This window comes from Ictalurus punctatus, chromosome 16, assembly GCF_001660625.3.
Source record: "Ictalurus punctatus breed USDA103 chromosome 16, Coco_2.0, whole genome shotgun sequence".
NCBI lineage: Eukaryota > Metazoa > Chordata > Actinopteri > Siluriformes > Ictaluridae > Ictalurus > Ictalurus punctatus.
Window position 1 is genome coordinate 16,649,819 of NC_030431.2, and position 20,062 is coordinate 16,669,880.

General features: G+C 38.4%; 1 protein-coding gene across 4 annotated transcripts; it reads left to right on the plus strand.

Moving 5' to 3' along the window:
* The first annotated feature begins 492 nt into the window (after window positions 1-492).
* On the plus strand, window positions 493-19,833 carry slc7a1a (solute carrier family 7 member 1a). Of its 4 annotated transcripts, none has more exons than XM_017489301.3 (13): window positions 513-648; window positions 4,771-4,857; window positions 6,156-6,583; window positions 7,517-7,675; window positions 8,071-8,242; window positions 8,926-9,056; window positions 10,293-10,515; window positions 11,840-11,976; window positions 14,430-14,532; window positions 14,768-14,973; window positions 15,195-15,346; window positions 16,371-16,479; window positions 16,699-19,833. In XM_017489301.3, exons 3-13 carry the CDS (start codon window positions 6,214-6,216, stop codon window positions 16,884-16,886), a joined length of 1,950 nt encoding a protein of 649 aa, XP_017344790.1. In that variant the 5' UTR covers window positions 513-648; window positions 4,771-4,857; window positions 6,156-6,213; the 3' UTR covers window positions 16,887-19,833. The 4 variants fall into 4 exon arrangements, with proteins under 4 accessions (XP_017344787.1, XP_017344790.1, XP_017344788.1 ...); XM_017489299.3 differs by having other exon boundaries at window positions 4,771-4,853; XM_017489298.3 differs by lacking the exon at window positions 4,771-4,857 and having other exon boundaries at window positions 493-648.
* Window positions 19,834-20,062: the final 229 nt, after the last annotated feature.

Consider the following 20,062-nt stretch of genomic DNA (forward strand, 5'->3'; position numbering starts at 1 on the left):
AATCATGTATTTATTTATTTTTCACACCAAATTGTTGAGGCCCCCCGGGCGCCCCCTGGCGGCCCCCACTTTGAAAACCACTGGATTAGGTTATATATAGAAACATTTTTATTTAGAATAGATAATCATTATACCTGGTCTCCTCCAACATTGGGGGGGGGGGGGGGCACATGATAGGGGAGACTTGGGGGGGCTTCAGTTACAAAAGGTTGAGAATCTCTGATATAGAAGAATGACAATGAAAAAACGAAGGACATATAAATATAAATGGGCAGAGTGTACATGTTTCTTATGTTCATTAAGATAGACATCAAAATGATAGGCCTCTCAGTATCGGAAATATGTCCCGCACAAACTTGTCCCACATTTACAAGTAGTCTGTGTGCATCTGGTCAGCCTAAGAGTGGGTGTAATGACATCTGCAGCTTGTCAAGTTTCCCGCCAATAACAGAGCTCGGGCGGAGTTGGTGTGAGCTCCTATAAAGATGGTGAAAAGAAGAAAGTCGACGCCTCTTTTTAAATTACACACAGAGAGAAAAAAAAAAAAAAAAAAAAAAAACCCTGCAAAAACACACGCTGTCTTTCCTGAAGAGAAGAGATTTTTTGTGAGCGTACAGTCACTGGATAGTGGCGCAAATTGGCTTCCAGGTAGGACTCGTTTCTATCCAAACAAAAAGGGCTGTATCTTTTTGGTTCCACATGGACACACATGGTTCGCTGTGTGGTAAAATGTATCTGTCGTAATACAACCAAATGCTCCACAGGTCTAACAAAACAATAAAATGACTTACCCAGCTTTGTTTGAGCAGGCGCATGATCTTATTCAGTGTTTACAGTACAAACTGTTAGGTGAGAAAATGCAGCTGGTTATTGTGAAATTTGGCTGTAAATTGGACAGTGCGCATGCGCGCCTGGGGCCGTTGCTCTTTAGTTGAGTTCTGTATAAATATTATTTTAAAATCGTACGATTCAGTGACTTTACCACCTTTCACCTCATGCATGCTTCCCATTCAGGAACATGAGAATGAACCGTTTATCATAAAGATCTGAGTTTCCATCCCTTCTTTGTGTCCACAACAACACAGATTATGTTGTAAATAGGCTTTTATGGTTGGAGTAGGGCAGGTTTGACTTGTGTTTATATGACTTTGGCCAATATTGGATACCCTGTAGTGTTTTGAGCGTTTTGAGAAAACACAAACAATCCTGATCTCTTGAGTTTGGGCATTGCTGGTGAAGCTTATGAAAAAAGCTTTCCTCTTTAATGGTTATTACATATAGGCCTACATTGTGGGCTCATGCTTACATTTACTTTTTATTTATTTATTTGTTTGTTTGTACTTGACCTAGTAGGAGAAGTAGTATTTATAAAAGGATTTGGATCTTTCCCATCTTGGACAAGATTTACCTAAAATACTACAGAGGCAGGATAATCCATTTGTATTTGTTTGATATTTTACGGCTATCTTTATGGTTGATTTTCCGTACATATTTTTAAGGACGATAAATATATATTTGTCTGCAATAGCAATACTGAGGATTTAAACTGATTTTTTCGTTCACTTTCATGAGTGTAGAAACATGTTGTTTTATGAGGGTGAGTCTAATGAAAACCTTAAATTTTTTGTAAGGTTTATTGCAAAAAAGATGTCACAATAACGAATAATATTTCTACATAATCTCCACTGTGTGACATACAATGCCCTCCACTAATATCAGCACCACTGGTAGATATGAGCAAAGAAGGTTGTGAAAATAATTTTTATTGTTTAATAATTTACAAAAATTTTCTGCTCTCATGGATATCAAACAATTGCAAATACAACACAGGTTTAGAAAAAAAACTTTGTTAAATATTGGTGTGCAACAGTTGTTGGCACCCATATGAATTCACACGAGAAAAATATATTTGAAGTATATTCCCATTGATATTTTAAATTTTTTTGTATACCTGGGTGACTAGGAACAGGAAATTGTTCAACCATGACTTCCTGTTTCACAGGGGTATAAATATGAGGTAACACAGACCAAATTCCCTTAGTCATTCATAATAATGGGTAAGACCAAGGAATATAGCTGTGATGTGTGGCAAAAGGTTGTTGAGCTTCGCAAAATGCGAAGTGGCTATAAGAAAATAGCACAAGCATTGAAAATGCCCATTTCCACCATCAGGGCAATAATTAGGAAGTTCCAGTCAACTGGAAATGTTATGAATCAACCTGGAATTGGAGGTGTGTCTATATTGTCTCAACGCACTGTGAAGAGGATGGTTCGAGTGGCCAAAAAATCTCCAAGGATCACAGCTGGAGAATTGCAGAAGTTAGTTGCATCTTGGGTTCAGAAAGTCTCTAAAACTACAATCTGAATTCACCTACATCACCACAAGTTGTTTGGAAGGGTTTCAAGAAAAAAGCCTCTACTCTCATCCAAAGACAAACTCAAGCATATTCAGTTTGCCAGACACTACTGGAACTTCAAATGGGATCAGCTTCTATGGTCAGATGAAACCAAAATAGAGTTTTTTGGTAATAAATACCAGAGGTGGTTTTGGCACACACAGAGAGGTAGCCATAAGGAAAAGTACCGCATGCTCACGGTTAAGTATGGTGGTGGCTCTTTAATGTTTTGGGGCTGTTTTTCTGCCAGAGGACCTGGACATTTTGTTAAGATACATGGCATCATGGAATCTAACAAATATCAACAGATATTAAATGAAAGCCTGCCTCTGCCAGAAAGTTAAAAATGGGCCGCGGTTATTCCAGCAGGACAATGGTCCAAAACATACATCAAAATCAACACAAAAATGGTTTACTGACCACAAAGTCAATTGTTATTCTGGAGAGTACTATGTTTTTAATGTCACTCTGAAAGTCAGATAGCTAATTTGACTTTCTGTATTTGGAGCATTGTGTGAACTTGACCTGACGCCTAATATGGATGACCTTTCTGGCGGTTGGCTGTGATCTCCATGTGAGCTGGAAATTGAGCTTCTGTTCAAATCTGTGACCTTCCAAGATATGTAACTGTAATTTGACTAAAGCTTTAGAGCATAAGAGACTGTTTTAGAGCCTGAGTATTCACTATTTGCATAATATTTGTGTAATTTGTATAATGTAATATGGGCTTGATATTTAATTACATGAGCACAAAAAAATATGTTTGCTATGTTTATTCAGGTATTTGGTGTGAGTGGGTTGGTGGATGGGAAGGTCATTGCCACAGGTATAATACTGGTACAACATGATGACTGGGTGAAATATTCCTTTTTGATCTTTCTAACGCTACTCTTAGTCAGGTAAAATAAAACAGACATAATCTTGTAATGGTGACATTCAGCAGAAAATCTAAAAGGTGTGTGTGTGTGTGTGTGTGTGTGTGTGTGTGTGTGTGTTAGATTTTATGCTGAGTGTGTTCACAAATGATTTAGTCTTCCAAACTACAGTAAAAGTCCCAAGTCTGTAAGAAGAACGCTACCTGCTTTTTCGACCAACATATTTTAATCAAACTTGATCGTGTCCTTGGATCCCCTGGGCCCCCAACTGGAGCAGTATCCCCAGTTTTTCTCTTTTGATCGCAGACTGTCAAGGTGACAACTATTTTTCTAAATGTAGTAGTTTTGGGATTAGCTGAATATATTTTACAATATTACTTTCTTTTCACTAATAAGAACACAACAGTCTTGTGATGCTATGCTTTTGTGTTTAGGGTTCTTGAAAGTGACCTAACTAGAACCATTATATTATGTGTTGCATGTTATACACAATAACAAAGCCTTGCAAAATGATTGGAGGATGGTACACCACACCCCTGCTCTTCCCACCTGCTTAATTTATCCCATGTGCGTGTGTGCATGTGTACTTCGTTCAATAACACAAGCAATGTTAGATGTTCAATGCATGTTCTATTTACCTTGCTATCAGTTCCAGCTGGAACTGTCTAGATTGATTTAGAGCGCTCAGCTCTTTCCATACTCACTATAAATGCACATAGCCTCATATCCCCTCTGTGGAATGTCATTCCGTGCTGATTCGTTATCTGGAGTGTGTGAGTGTGATCTGGCTGAAAGGGGTCATCTGGGAACATAAGATGTTTAGTGGTGTGTCTGAGACCAGTGAAAATGCTTCTATTTTGCTCTCATACACATTTTTTAAAATGATAAATTATATTATCAGCCATAACCTGAGTGAAAAGTAGTATCTTAGAAATATTTATACGAATTTTAGAGAGCTGGCATGGACTCAAGTTTGTGGAGACAGTCTATCTTAGGTCAAATCCAAGGCAGTGTCATCTTAACACATGCTTCAATGGAAAGGATAAGACTCAACGAAAAGCTTATCTTTTGTACAAAGGATATAGCATGGTCAATATCACAAATTTGGTTACATTTCAATAGGGTCCTAGAAATACTATAGAATATTGAATATTCAATCAAGGTACTGAACATTTCCTTTATTTGTGTTAAAATGTTCAAAATCTAAAACCTTTACATTATTTCCAGTTTTTCAATGTCGTCTCATACTTTTGGACCCCACTGTATGAGGTCACTTCAGTGTATATACTGAGTTTCTTTCCATTTTGTTTCTACACTCTATTCGAATCAAATAACCATTTTCATTTTTTCTTTTCTGCTGTCTAGTTAAACATGACCTCTATGTCTTCTGCGAGTATGTTTCCTCGAATGGTTTTGGAAGTTGAAGGCTTGACTGTGCCTTACTGAACACACATATACACAGAGTCTGCCTGGAATAACTTGAACATGTGATGTGTCAGTGTGCTATTTGTAGGGCAGCAGTGAGGGAGATTGAGGTCGTCAGTAGACAGGAGTTCATACACAGATCTGGTTCTCACTAACAGTAGGTAAAGCTCTTGTATTCCTCACTTCTTTGCTGTGGTAGAGAGGTTATCGAGTTTGCTTGGCTTCCCACAAATGTGCATGAAATGGATTTTGTTTCAGGGATTTTTCTGTCAGAAAACTGTCAAGTTGGCAGTTATCAGTGCTATCGCTGTTTTTTTGTTTGTTTTGTTTCCCCCCCCCACTTGTTTTGGACAGCTGTTCTGTTTCTGCTTGAGGATTGCATTTTGTCTTATTGAAACAGAGGAGAAATCCTCTGTGACTTTAATGCAAGAAAATGCCTATCTGATTCACACTTTATCAATGTCAGCATTTAGTATAACTCTATAAGTTTGAATAACTCTAATCTTTATTTTAATAGGAACATTCAGCTTTGTTATATTTTAAATGCACAAAAAAAGTGTCTGTAAGTAAGATCTTAAAGGGCCACAGACCTTTAACAAGGCTTTCAATTACTCTCTGACATATTTTATAGCACCTATTACTTATCTAAAATACCACTGGGCCTTTCTTCTGTGTTATCACCTCACTTTATCCTTTATCTCTTGAACATGTGTTAATCAATGTTATGGACAGAAGTAATTGTGAATCATCATTTGATGTTTTAATTTTGCTGCATTGTTATACCCATAATTTATTAAATGAATGAAAAAAATCTTAAAATGAGTAAAAAAAAAAAAAGAGTAAAATGGTTTAGCCTCTGTAGTAGTTAACACACTTGATGGATTTTGCGCCACTTTACCCAACGCTTATGGCTATGAGCATGCAAACTCTCTGACTGTCTCTTGTATATTGCATGTTACATAGAGTTTGATGTTGCATCATTTGACTCTGTTGTAATCTTTCTATTGACTACATGGACTTGTTGCTGTTCTAGAATTGCTTTTAAGGTGAACTGTATTTACTTGTTTTGGGTTGAGTCCATTTATCTGCCTTCTTATAGATGTGAACACAAATTACGTTCTTTTCTGATTGGAGATTTCTGAATCCATAAATCATTTCACAGCCGCTTCCCGCTGCCAGTTCATACTCTGGAGTTGGAAGCACAAAAAGTTCCTTTTTTAATGCTGATCTACAATAAATTAAAAATGATGGTATAATATGTGCCAAGGAGCTAAATCAATCAAACAACTGAACATGCAAATTGAAATATGAATTAGAGTGGCCCAATTGTCTCTTTGGTGAAAATGCTTTAACTCTGAAATACACTGTTAACACACTGTTTAATCATTCCTTTGGCAACCAATTTAATAAAATTACACACCAGCTCATTTCCATTACTCATTTCCTGCCATTCCCATAGGTAGGCTGTTTGTGGAAACGGATCAGATCAGGCCAGCTCAAACTGGATTGGATGAGCCATGGTTTTGCAGAAGCTTCTGAGTTTTGGCAAGCAGCTGCTCCGGGTAAAAGTGGTGGATTGCAGCTTGGAAGACTCTCGTCTCTCACGATGTCTTAACACATTTGACCTAGTGGCTCTGGGAGTGGGCAGCACTCTAGGGGCTGGGGTGTATGTCCTCGCTGGCACGGTGGCAAGGGAGAATGCGGGACCTGCCATAGTGCTGTCTTTCCTCATCGCTGCCATGGCATCAGTGCTGGCTGGCCTGTGCTATGCTGAGTTTGGGGCACGAGTACCCAAGACCGGTTCAGCATATCTGTACAGCTATGTGACAGTGGGGGAGCTCTGGGCCTTCATCACTGGCTGGAATCTGATCCTCTCTTATATCATAGGTAGGGCCATACGTACAGAGGTTTATACAGACTTAAAGTTAAATTTTCCATTAAGAGCATTTAAAACCAATAAAGTGGATATTATGCCTATAAATAACAATATACTGAACATTTAAAACGTTTGTTTATTTATGTGCTTATACACTCACTGGCTACTTTAATAGGAATGCATATACACTTGCCATGGTTGTGGTGCCAGACTGGTTGATTTGAGTATTTCAGAAGCTCCTAGGATTTTTACATGCAGCAGAATCTAGAGTTTACACAGAATGGTGTGAAAAACAAAACATTCAGTGAGTGGCAGTTCTGCTGGCAAAAATTCCTTGGTGATGAGAGAGGTTAGGGGACAAATGGCCAGACTGGTTTGTGCTGACAGGAAGCTACAGTAACTCAAATCATCACTGTTTACAACCATGGTGAACAGAAAAGCATCTCAGAATGCACAACACATTGAACCTTAATGCAGATGGACTGCAACACCAGAAGTTCAGCAAAGAACAGAAATCTTAGACAACAGTGGGCACAGACTTACCCAAACTTGACAGTTCAGGATTGTCAGAAGTCCAGCGATACTTTTCCAGTCTTCAACTGTCCAGTTTAGGTGAACGTGAACATTAATTGAAGCTCTTGACCTGTATCTGCATTATTTTATGCATTGCAATGCCACATGATTGACTGATTGGATAATTTCATAAATGAGCAGGGGTACAGATGCTCCTGTGAGAAGTGGCCTGTGAGAGTATAAAACAAGTTAAGTTGAATTTAGGCTAAAGCTTTATTTTGCATTCTGTTTTTGGACATAGATTGACACCCTCTGATGAGTGCCCTTTGATTAATTACTCTCATTAAATTAGCCTTTTAAAATACTCTTTGTATCATTTCCATGCAACATAATTTTATTGCATCTTCTCTCATTCCTTGCTAATTGGAAAGGCACAGCCAGTGTAGCTCGTGCCTGGAGCGCCACGTTTGATGAGCTGATCGGCAAACAAATTGAGCTGTTCTGTCGTCAGTACATGAGCATGAATGTCCCGGGTGTGTTGGCTGAGTACCCAGATATGTTCGCAGTGGCCATCATTCTGATTCTCACAGGTACTTCATTTGTTAATCGGCTTTGAAAAGACACGTAATATAATTTACACAAACACATACTGTGTGAGTTTATTTCAAAATTAATGGTGCAGTTGTAGCTCAGTGGTTAAGATGTCAGTGGTTAATATGTTGAAGGTTATGAATTCAAATCCTGGCACTCCCAAGCTGCCACTGCTGGGCCTTTGAGCAAGGCCTTTAACACTCAACTCAGTTGTATAAATTAGATAAATATTTGTCAGCCTGGATAAGGGCTCTGCCAAATGCCATAAATGTAAATTAATTCCCGTAGTTTTTATGATTAGGGTGATTTCTATGCAACACAAAGTCAAATTATTATAATGTGAATTTATTTATTTATTTATTTATTTATTTATTTATTTATTTATTAAACACAGGCTTGCTGGCCTTTGGAGTGAAGGAGTCAGCCATGGTCAATAAGATTTTCACCTGCATCAATGTCCTGGTGCTGCTGTTCATGGTGGTATCAAGCCTGGTCAAAGGCACGCTCAAGAACTGGCAACTGAATCCTGATGAGATTCTCAATGCCACCAACTCCTCAGGATTCAAGTGAGCAGCATGCAGAAGCTGATCTCCTTCCTGTTGTGCTTTCCAGTACAGCAGGTTCATCATCAACTCTAAAGCTATTCCCATGTTGATAGTAGAGATTTAGTGCTGGGTTTATGGGACACTGCCAGTGTAGAGGGGTATTGTAACATTTTCTTTCCTGCCACATTATTACCAATGTAAACTGTTGCTTCATATTGCCATCTTGATGGGTTATTATCAGTCCAAAGTTAATTGCTTTCCAATACCTCTTATACCACAGCACCCAGGCAATGATTATATAATTTTTTATTTAGTAAAGAATGACACATCATACGTTCTGAATCATCAGTTATGTTATAGTGGGTATAAGCATTAGAATCCCTCACCAGCTTCTCTTTTTCCCCATATCACTTTTTAGTTAATAAAACACAAATGCAATAAAATCCAGCTTGTCCTGAAATGATAACATACTAGAACAAGCACATTAATATAAACCTGTGATTTGTCTTGCAGCTGGCACTACTATCAGGGCTGCAGTTATTAAAAAATAAAAAATAAAAATTAATCAACCTTCTGACCAAACAGAATTGAGAATTCAACAGAGCTGTGGTGTAAAATAATAAAAATGAATGGGTGTATTGTTATAACGCAAAACTACATTTAACATTTTATGTGAAATGTCCTCTCTTCTCCTCCCTGAAAAGTACAACAGAGGCCAAGGAGGAATGGAACTTAGGAATGGGTGGATTTATGCCATTTGGCTTCACTGGAGTCCTCTCTGGAGCTGCTACCTGCTTCTATGCCTTTGTAGGGTTTGACTGCATTGCCACCACAGGTGAGTAAGTGTATAAGATGCAGTTGTGAAAGTGGAAACTCCCAATCACCTAATGTTTTTCCAAAAACAAGCTCAGTAGCAATTAGCTAAGTTCAAATATATGACACAGTAGGATGTTGTTAAGCTGCTTTTGAATTATGGTTGGTTATCACCACACTAAATGTTTGTATTGTTCTGCACCAGTTCCCTTTCTCTTAACACTTATTCAGTGTTTTAGCTAGTGTTTTTCCCGAGCACTTACTTCCCCCGGCCCTATATTTGCCATTCAGCAATGTTCACGCCCCTGTGTTTTCAGCTCTGATTGGTGGAATTGGGTTTATGTTTGCCTGTGCATGTCTTTTTCCCCAGAGCACACTGCTGAGTTTGAGTCTGGTTCATCCCCCAACCCCCCTCCATAAAGGCATTTGGTCTTTCCTATGTTATTTTGCTTTTGGCAGCAACAGTCTTCTCCCATGCCTTATCCTAAGTACAGTGAGCATAGTCAGGCTGCAAACCAGCACCAGAAAATACACAGCGCTTACTCTAGGTCTGAGGTTTTGTCGAGCTTTCACAGAGCAAGTCAGTCTACATGTTGCAAATGCCACAGCTAATAATTGTTTAATTGTGGAAAGACTGAAATGCCAAGAATATGAGCAGAAATATGAGGTATGAGAAAATATGTTCTGTCCAGAGTTTATAAAAGTAATTACTAACATGTTCATTAAATATCGAGTATGATACATTAATTAAAATGTGAACTTGATCAAGTTTTTTTTTACTGTGTTCTTTAACATTGTTATGAAGCTGGATTCCCAGACCAGTTGTCATTATTTAAAGCACAAATCATGTTTATACAGTAGGTACTAAAATTTGAAATAAATGAAGCAAGAAATGTTGATTTGAAGAGTTTATTTTGTCATAGAAAAGCCCCTCAGGATGCATACTCTGGCTGAGACTTTTTACAAGGATATTGTTCAGATGCTTCAACTCTAATTGCTTTGGCACAGCAAAATGTTATTTGATGCCAGCAGTGTGTATGTGCCAGTTTTTCTCAGAAGTTGAGCTGGGAAAATTTCTGAATGTATTTGCAATATGCACATTCTGTGTGGCTGAACCGATTTGCATTACAGCTTTCCAGGCCTGCCTTTTGTCAGTGAGTCAATCATTAGAAATGATTCTGAATACGTTGTAATGTTCCATGCTGTGTGACGCCAGTGAGGACAGTTTTTGCACATAGGTCACTTAAATATCTCCTAGGTGAGGAGGTGAAGAATCCTCAGAGGGCCATCCCCATCGGCATCGTCTCGTCTCTCCTCATCTGTTTTGTCGCCTACTTTAGTGTATCAGCTGCTCTTACTATGATGATGCCTTACTACATGCTGGACAGGAAAAGCCCAATTCCTGTTGCCTTTAAATATGTAGGCTGGGAGGGTGCCACCTACGCAGTGGCTGTAGGCTCTCTGTGTGCCCTCTCCACCAGGTAAGCACAAAGCCAACATTACAAACATTATACAGATGTTGTATGAACAGCAAAGTTCAGTTCAGCACCACTTCCTTGTCCTCGTTCTCCTATACGTTTCAGAAATTGCATCTGATGCATAATATTAAATCTGCCAACACACAGAACCTTTCATTGAAAATTTATTTTGACTAAACTTATTAATAGTCTTCTAAAATCTCAGTACACATACATGTACTTGTAACAGGAAGTGGAATGGCACTGTGCCCTGTGCATGCATGCATGGCATTGCATGTATATATTTGTCTGAGGTTGTACATACGACCCCCTTGCTAAAAATATGCATCACAGTGCTTAACTACTTGTTCTTTATTTAAGCTAAGTTGATTTCTCTATTTTTTCCAGGAAAGTCTATCATACTACTTCTTATATAAACTATATCATAGTACGCATTTTAAAAACATGTCTGTTCATGCATTAATAACCATTATAATGCATTCCTTACATGATGGTATCACTTCTCCTTACTGTGAGAGAACTGTTCACAAACGTATCAGAAGACGGACTGATCAAATAATTGAATGAGTACTGTATGTTTTATAGTTAGTCCTAAAATGACTTTGAGAAAAAGAAAAGCAGAAATCATGTTTATGTTTTGAATGCATCTCTTTGTCTTCTGAGCAATCTAATCATAGTTTTATTTGCTATGAAAGGAGAAAGTTGTATTATTTTTAAGTGCACTGAACTGTGTGTCTCTTTGTTCACTGCTTATTCTGATGAAACCAGAGTGGCATTGTCTGCTGTTTGGGTTTCATCACTGACTGTGAATGCACTTTGCCATAGGACAGTGAATGCAGTTTATCACTCTTTCACATGCATGGCATGGCCTCTTCTCCTCCCCAATCTCTCACGCTAGCCTGATTGGTACCATGTTCCCAACGCCCCAGGTCTTGTGGGCAATGCCGTATGACGGTCTAATCTTCAAATACATGGCTGAAATCAACCCAAAAACAAAAACCCCCTTGCCTGCTGCTCTAACATCTGGCTTTTTGGCAGGTGAGAAAGGCTCTTAATACTGCTAACATTGCATTGGCCCTGAGTTTGAGACACAATATAGCTGTCCTTTTGAGCTCTGACTGTCATAGTGCATGCAGTATCTCATCATGTATAGTTGGTGTTGGGAGTCTGCTGGGGTCTCTGCTGGAGTCAGAAACCTTGATTGCATGTTGACACATTTCAAATGATGTGTCGACTGCCGCAAAGGTTTATTTTTTTCCCTTTCTGTTTTTGTCTGTTATAATGTACACCTCCCATCACCTCCCCTCACCCACCTTCCGATGCCCAGTCTCCTGGGCTCCATGTTTCCTCTCCCTCGTATTATCTATGCTATGTCCCGAGATGGTCTCCTCTTCTCTTTTCTGGCACGTGTGAGCAAGAGGAAGACACCCATCATTGCCACGATGGCCGCAGGGGTATTGTCCGGTAAGAGCGGTGCCTGCCAGAGTAAGCGTGTAAACTTCCTCAGATGTAGTCATAGTTACCATGTTATTGTTTACAACACAAACAGAGTTTAGAAATTTCTAGAACAGGAGTGGTTTCCTTTCAGTAAATTTGATAAATGTTTATAATTGTTTAGTCTCCATGGTAATCATGACCAAGCACATCAACCAATGGGTACCCAGTCAGCACTCATGGGTAACACTCATTTCACATAACGTATCATAGTCCTTAGTAGCTATTTGATATGGTAGGGATTGATACACTAGTTCTTTTTAGTAACCACCATGTTTCCCCACTTTTTATTTTTCAAAATCAAGCCTTTTTGAAGATAATGTCTTTCCAATATGTGGGTGATTATTTAAATCATCACTGGGGGTCAAGAGACACTTCAATTTTGAATTGCACAAAGAATGATCAGAAATCATTTAGCATCGTAATAGAATATAGTTCTATGAAAACTGTGTAGCATGGAAAGTTGTCCCATGACATTACAGATAGATGAAAACAGAGATAAAGCAACAAGGTCAATTATTCATCTACTCTTTGTCCTTTCCTTTGGTTTGTAGTCTTTAGTGGACTATGCTTGTGTTTTTAAACCTTGGAACTTTACAAGGACAACTGACGTGATTGACCTTCTACATTTAAAAATGTTTCTTGTAACACTGGGTGATGTAGAAACACTATTTAAAGCTATTCACATTTAGCCTGAAATTCAGTGCAATTTGCTGTGGGAAAAACTGTTGTAACACTCATTCATGATATTCACAAGGTTATATTTTTCATGTTGAGTGTGTGAAATACCCGGAATCTACAACCACAATTCTGAAAAAGTTGGGACAGTATGGAAAATGGGGGGGGGGAGTCATTTTAAAATTCAGTTCACCCTGTACTATATTGAAAACACATGAACACATTATTTGATGTTTTACTTTGTGAATTTGATTTATTTTTGAAAATATACACTCAGTTCAAATCTGATGACTGCAACACACTCTTAAAAAAAAGTTGAGACAGTTGACTACCACTGTGTAACATCACCTTTTCTTTTAATAATACTTATTAAGCATTTGGGCTAAAGACACCAGTTGGTTAAGTTTAACAAGCGGAATTTTCAGCTTAGAAGCAGAAGCCTCATAATGCACCACATATTCTCAATCTGAGACCGGTCAGGACTTCAGGCAGGCCCGCACTCTCTACTTACGCAACCATGCGCTTGTAATCCGGGCAGAACGTGGTTTGGCATTGCCCTGCTCTGGATGGCAGCATATGTAGCTACAAAATGTGTACTTATCTTTTTGCATTAATGGTGCCCACACATATGTGTAAGTATACCCATGCAATGGGCACTGACACACTGCCATACCATGACAGATGCTGGCTTTTGAACCTGATGCTGATAACAGCTTGGATGGTCCTTTTCCTCTTTGGCCCGGAGAACACAACGGTTGTTTTGTCCAAAAACTATTTGATATGTTGAATTGTCGGACCACAAAACATGATTCCATTGTGCTCCTGTCCATCTCAGAGGAGACCGAGCCCAGAGAAGTCGGCGACGCTTCTGGACAGTGTTGATGTATGGCTTCTGCTTTGCACAGAAAAGCCTTAATTTGCATTTGTGTATGCAGTGGCAAATGGTGTTGGCTGACAAAGGATTACCAAAGTATTCCCAAGCCCATGTCAGGATATCCATTACAGACTCATGACAGTTTTTAAGACAGTGACATCTGAGGGATCAGAGACGACACTCATTTAGTAGTGGTTTTCGGCCTTAACCTTTACTCACTGAGATTTGACTGGATTCCTTGAATCTTTTAATTATATTGTGCACTGTAAAAGGTGAAATTCCCAAAATCCTACCGATTTGTCTTTGGGGAATGTTGTTCTCAAAATGTTAGATTATTCACTGACACATCTGTTGGCAGATTGACGAGCCTCGACCCATCCTTGCCCTTGAAGGACTAGACCTTTCTTGGAGGCTCCTTATATACTATCATTAGACGACTGCCTCACCAGTTTCACATCGCCTTCTTATTTCAACTTGTCATATCGGTATTAGTCCTAAATTGACCCTGTCCCAACTTTTTTGGAACGTGTTGCATGCATCAATTTCCAAATAAACCTTTATCTTCAAAAAACTGTTCAGTTGATTAGGTAAAACATCAAATACCTTGTCGTTATACGTTTTTTGTTTAAATTTGTTTAAAGTCAAAGTACATATACAAATCACTCCACTTTGTTTTTATTGCATTTTCCATACTGTCCCAACTTTTTCAGAATTGGGGTTGCATAAGTTGTTGTATAATTCTTTTTTTAATAAAAAAAAAAATTATGAAAATATATCCATCTGCAGAGGATGTACTGTTTGACTTTTTTTGGTCTCAAATCCTGAATAATGTGTATTTGTGCATGCTTGTTGTTGTGTTCTTTCTGCACAGCTGTCATGGCATTCCTGTTTGACCTGAAGGATCTTGTCGATCTTATGTCTATTGGCACGCTCCTGGCTTACACTTTGGTTGCTGCATGTGTGCTAGTGCTCAGGTGCGTCAAATCTTCTACTAAGAAATAGTGGTAGGTCATGTTTTAAGTCAACAGTTGGTGTCTAATATCAATAATATACAGTACTTACATTTTGGAAAATGTAGTTTAGTGTAACTACTATATTTGTCCCCAAATAATAAACTCATTATTGGTGAGAACATACTGAGAAAGTATATAGCTCAAATGTGATTGCTGTGGAAAAAAAACCTTAAGAGTGAAAGTCTTTGTGTTTTAGGTATCAACCAAATCAGCCCACTCAGGGCTACCAGATGGCAAGCACACATGAGGAGCTGGAGATGAGAGAATCCTTTAGTACTACGAGTATGGGCATTCTGCCTGGCATGGAGGAGCGCTTCAGTTTCAAAACGCTGTTTTACCCTAACAACTCAGAGCCGTCTGGCCTTTCTGGATCTGCCGTCAATGTCTGTGCAAGCCTGCTTGGTAGGATGGTTGGAATAATTACTTTTTTAACATTTTCTCAATAGCACTGCATTATATTTTAGTTTATTTACAGTATGTTATCTTTTGTTCCAGCTAAGGATGATCTCCTTGTAGCCACACAGTAAACTCAATTGCACACTAAGGTGTACACACCCAAATGTGCACAATAAACTGAAGTTCCTAGGGCATTTCTTCAGTTTTGTATGTATGTTGGGTTGCAGGTTTCCTGATCCTAACTTTCTGCATCATGGCTGTGCATGGTGGTTTTGCAAACTGGAGCATAGCAACCCTCATTGTGATTGCCATGGTGTGCCTCCTTCTCACTTTCATCATCTGGAGGCAGCCGGAGAGTAAAAGCAAGCTCTCGTTTAAGGTGAGTAAGGCTGTGCACCCTATACTATTTTACCTGTTATCCTTCAAAGGAGAATTATGCGATCAAGGGAAATGTGAATCCTCCAGCAATCACATTCCGACATTTTTACACTTTTGGTTTGCACCATTTTTTTTTACCTTAAGTGTCTTCATGTCATAGGTATGAATCATGCATAGATAAGGCTGGAAATTTGTGGCCTGTTTTGCGCATTTAAGGTTCAAACCAGGGACCTTGGAATTCTGCTGCCCTCTCTGACACCATTCTTTCATTCATGGATTCATGTCACAGTGAATTCAAAGAGCCTATCCCAGGACCCCTGGGGATGAGATAGGAATATACCCCAGATTAGACTCCAGTTCATTGCAGGGAACTATGCACACACATATTTACTCCTAGGGTCAATCTATCATAGCCAATCATTGTTCAAGCATGTTTTTGGAAGGTGGAGTAAACCTAAGAACCCAGAGAAAACCAAAATGGACAATTGGAGAACATGCAAAACAGTAGACATTAACCTGAACCAGTGTCCCTGGAGCTGTGAACAGCAATACTACCCACTTCACCATGGTGTTTCCCTTAATTACTTATTGTTTAATGAATTATTCTGTATTAATTGTGTGTTGTTGCAGCAAACATAAGGCAATTCAGTGTTGCAAGGGTGTGTGTGTGTGTGTGTGTGTGTGTGTGTGTGTGTGTGTCTAGCTAATCTTCAGTCTAGCTATTGAGACAAAAAAATAGGAATGTGCAAGGAGTTGTACTACAAGTCACATGTGTAAAGATGAAATACACACTGAGACTTGTATGAATTATTTAGGTGGGATAAACAACCCTGCCAAAGTGGATGGTTAATTAACAGAATGCCAAATTTTTACCAGTGTTTGTTGGCTGAGTGAGTGATTTTTGGCATTTAGTACAATGGTGCTGACACAACTTCAGGATTATATTACAAATCTAGTAATAGTTATATTACTAAAGATCACTTCTGCATGCATCAGTTTAATGATTTGACATTTTTGGCTTACAGGTGCCTCTGTTACCCTTCCTCCCTGTGGTTAGCATGTTTGTTAATGTGTATCTGATGACGCAGCTGGACAGGGGGACCTGGATACGCTTTGCTATGTGGATGTGCATCGGTATGTGTGATTATTATATGCAAAGAGGAACATGTTGTAATAAGGGAATTTTTAAAACTATGTTCCTGGCAATTTTTTTGGATTAGAATTCAGTAGTATTTTAATTTTATTGTATGCAAATTTTGCAAAACTTGCATAAAGGTTTAAAAGAAGTATTTATAATGGCCTCAGTATGCTCAGTAACACACCTTTCATTCATTATCACTCATTACTTCCCAGGCTTTTTTATCTACTTCAGCTATGGAATATCGCACAGCTCAGAAGGTGCTCTAATTCATTCCAGTCCAGACGAAGAGCCTGATGTGTGTAAATCCGCCAATACTCACCGGGATGCTATGTCCCCTGAAAAAGAGGCATTCCTCTACACAAGACCAGAGGATGGGGATGATGAAGATGGTGAGCTCTGATACTTGAGGATCAGATGAGCTTCAGTACTGCCTGCTTGACCTTCTCTCTGAACTGCAACAAGAGAGCACAAACTATTATCAGACTGAGCATGAGGAGATACAGCATTGTGGTTTAGGTAACGCACTTCCTCATGAGGCTGAGGCTAAGAGCCCTGTTGTTGGATAATGATTCTGGGATTCTAATTTGCAACCAAAAACAAACAAGAAGAGGTAAAGGACATTTGGTTTGAAGGCAAACCAAATGTGACCACTGTGTTCTCTGATGGCGGCCGTCGTCATCTGATTGCACATTTACGATATTACACACATGTTACAACTGAATTAGAATATTGCATACGCACAAGTGTTGCAACAGAATCAGGGACACTTTCTTTCTCGGACAACTGTTTAACAGTTTGTTTAATAATTAAATCTGCTCCAGATATGGTTTAATTATTCTTGTTTAGTATTCTGTTTAAGCCAAAACATGTTACCTAGTAGTCTGAGCTGCCCTGATCCTGATTTAGTACAACTGGTATTTATAGAAAGCCCTCGCTGTCTTTTACTTCTACTGCCACTTGGTGGAGTGGTAGCAAACACAAACGGAAGATTGAAGCTCTTTTCTGTGTACCGAGAGGGTTATATATCCAGTACTGGGTAACTGTTTCTTCTTTGCAGATTTATTTGCCTCATATAGCGTTTTTTGGCTGATAATTTAAATAGTCATCCCACAAATATTTGAAGAGAGTTTGTAGGACTAAAACCTTTTAGGTCAGGTTTGGGTAATGGAAACTTTTCCATAAGCTTATTGGTGAAGATATTAATAAGATGAATCATGATAAATGAGGATATAGCAGGCAATGGTATAAAAAAAAAAAAAAATGTCCCTGTGTTAAACCCCAGTGGTTTCCTGACACAGATTAATTACATGATTTACATAGATTAAAAGATTAAAGTATTTGTGATGAAGTGCGTTAATTAATCTGCGATCTACAATTACAAATAACTAAAAATCTATTAAATTACTATCATACATGTAATAATCACATCACCTATAATAATACAACCACGTTCTCCTGTCATTACCCCACATTGAAAAGGCCATCGATTCCATTAGTCAGAATTAATCCCATTAAATATTTACAGGTGGTATTGTAGTTAAGGAATAATGCGTAATTTGTTGGTGTTATGAAGAAAATGACTAACTGTCACATTTTTTTTTTCTTAGTAACAGGACATCCAAAGTGTTTTATTCCTCTTATACCACATCAATTTTCCAACATCTACTTTTATTAAAGAACGACGACTCATACTTTTTTTTTATCCTTTTATAGATACATTTAATGTTGTAGAATATGTGCAAAAAAGTCCTATTAGATGCAAGCTTCCAGCAGCTAAGCTGTGACTGGAATTCAAGTTTATTGACAAGAATTATTGAATTATTTTTCCCCTGTAGAGAACAACTAGATTTTAGATCTTGCAGCCCACTGTGTGTGTGTGTGTGTGTTTCTTGGTTTAAATAATGTGATGTTGTTTACACCTCACTGTTCTTTTGTCATTTTAGAACAGTGTCTTTTTTTTTTTTTTTTTTTTTTTTTTGGACCATTTCTGCTATTTTGTTTGTATACTGTATAAGCCTGGGATAGTTGAGATGTGCTGTAGCTCAAATCACTGTACCTTGAATTTGGTACTGTAAATAAAATTGTTTGCCATTTTTATTCTGACTGGCACCCTGTCCAGGGTGTACCCCACCTTGTGCCCGATGCTTCCTGGGATAGGTTCCAGGTTTCCCGTGACCCTGAAAAGGAGTAAGCGGTTGAAGATGGATGGATGGATGTTTTTCTTTTATTTTATATTTTCTATTACAAGAATAGCCATATTGCTTGTTCAGGGTCACATAATTATGTGCAAGTATGTATTTACAGTTTGAAGGGTATATTAATGTAATTAAGTACAGATGATTAATATTAGGCTATAAGCTATTTTCAAATCCACTCACAAATGAAGTCTTTGTAAACTGTATACACACTTTCATGCAAGCTTAAAACTCTGGTTAAAAATGAAATTAATTACTCCACTACTGGGGTGCCATTTGTGTCCCACTGATATTACATTTCCATGTATGGAGTTTAAAGCAGGGCATGGTGGTTTTGGTTAGCACTCTTGCATCACACCTCTAGGGTTGGGGGTTTGAATCTTATCCCCCCCCCCCTCTGGTCACTCTGGCTTCCCCCCAAACCATCCAAGGTAGGCTGATTTGGCATTTCCGAATTGTCAGTAATGTGTGAACGTGTGTGCGATTGTGCCATGTGATTGGTTGCACCCCGTCCAGAATTTCTCCTGCCTTGTGCCCTAAGTTCCCCAGGATAGGCTCCAGGCTCCCCCATGACCTTGTGTAGGATAAGCGTTATGGAAAAAGGATTGATGGATGGAAATTAAACCATAATTTCGAACATATGTAAATTGGCCCAGCCCAGCCCATTATAACTACACTTTACCTTAAAATATATATTCTGTAAAATACTTCAAAAGGCTTTCTATTTCTTGCCATTCATGTGTGAACCTATTATGAATCTCAATATTCCACAAGTAACAGTTATGATCTGAATTTCCTGAAAATCATGGGAAGAACGAAAGGATATTCTCCCATTCCCTTTTTCCAATGATATTTAAATCAGTAGAAGAACCTTATTGTCCTCATATTAGCATGAACGCTTCTTCACCACATTTTGTGTGTTTGCTAATGCTATTCTTAAAAAAAAAAAAAAAAAGCCTGTTACTTAGCAAAATGCAGCCATTGTCAGCAAAGAAACCTTGTAAAAAAAAATTTAAAAAGGGAGATATTGATGCTTGAGTTGGGTTAATACAACTGAATGGTTAAATGCATGTTTTTCTATATATTGAAAATTTCCATTTTTAAGAGTTACAAGCACCCTAATGGTGGAAATAAACCAAGAACTTTGCCATACTCTCCCTTGTTCCTCAGTCCTTCAGCCCTTTTTTCTTTTTTTCTTTTCTTTTTTGTAATTGACTTATGCAACTTTCGTAAATTAAAGTAGGTTCAACTTACGCAAATTAAAGAAACTAAATCTACATATGACAAAATACTTGTAATGAGCCACGAATGTTTCAGTAAGTGCTGAAGATTCATTTCCCTCTTTGCTATTATAATGACCTCCACTCTTCTGGGAAGACTT

Excerpts from the sequence above, each read along its gene's own strand:
- slc7a1a (XM_017489298.3), top strand. The coding sequence starts at position 6,214 with ATGGTTTTGCAGAAGCTTCTGAGTTTTGGCAAGCAGCTGCTCCGGGTA. Across the intron at positions 10,516-11,839 it reads CTGTGTGCCCTCTCCACCAG|TCTCCTGGGCTCCATGTTTC; the intron begins GTAAGCACAAAG and ends TCCGATGCCCAG. Across the intron at positions 14,533-14,767 it reads GCATGTGTGCTAGTGCTCAG|GTATCAACCAAATCAGCCCA; the intron begins GTGCGTCAAATC and ends TTTGTGTTTTAG.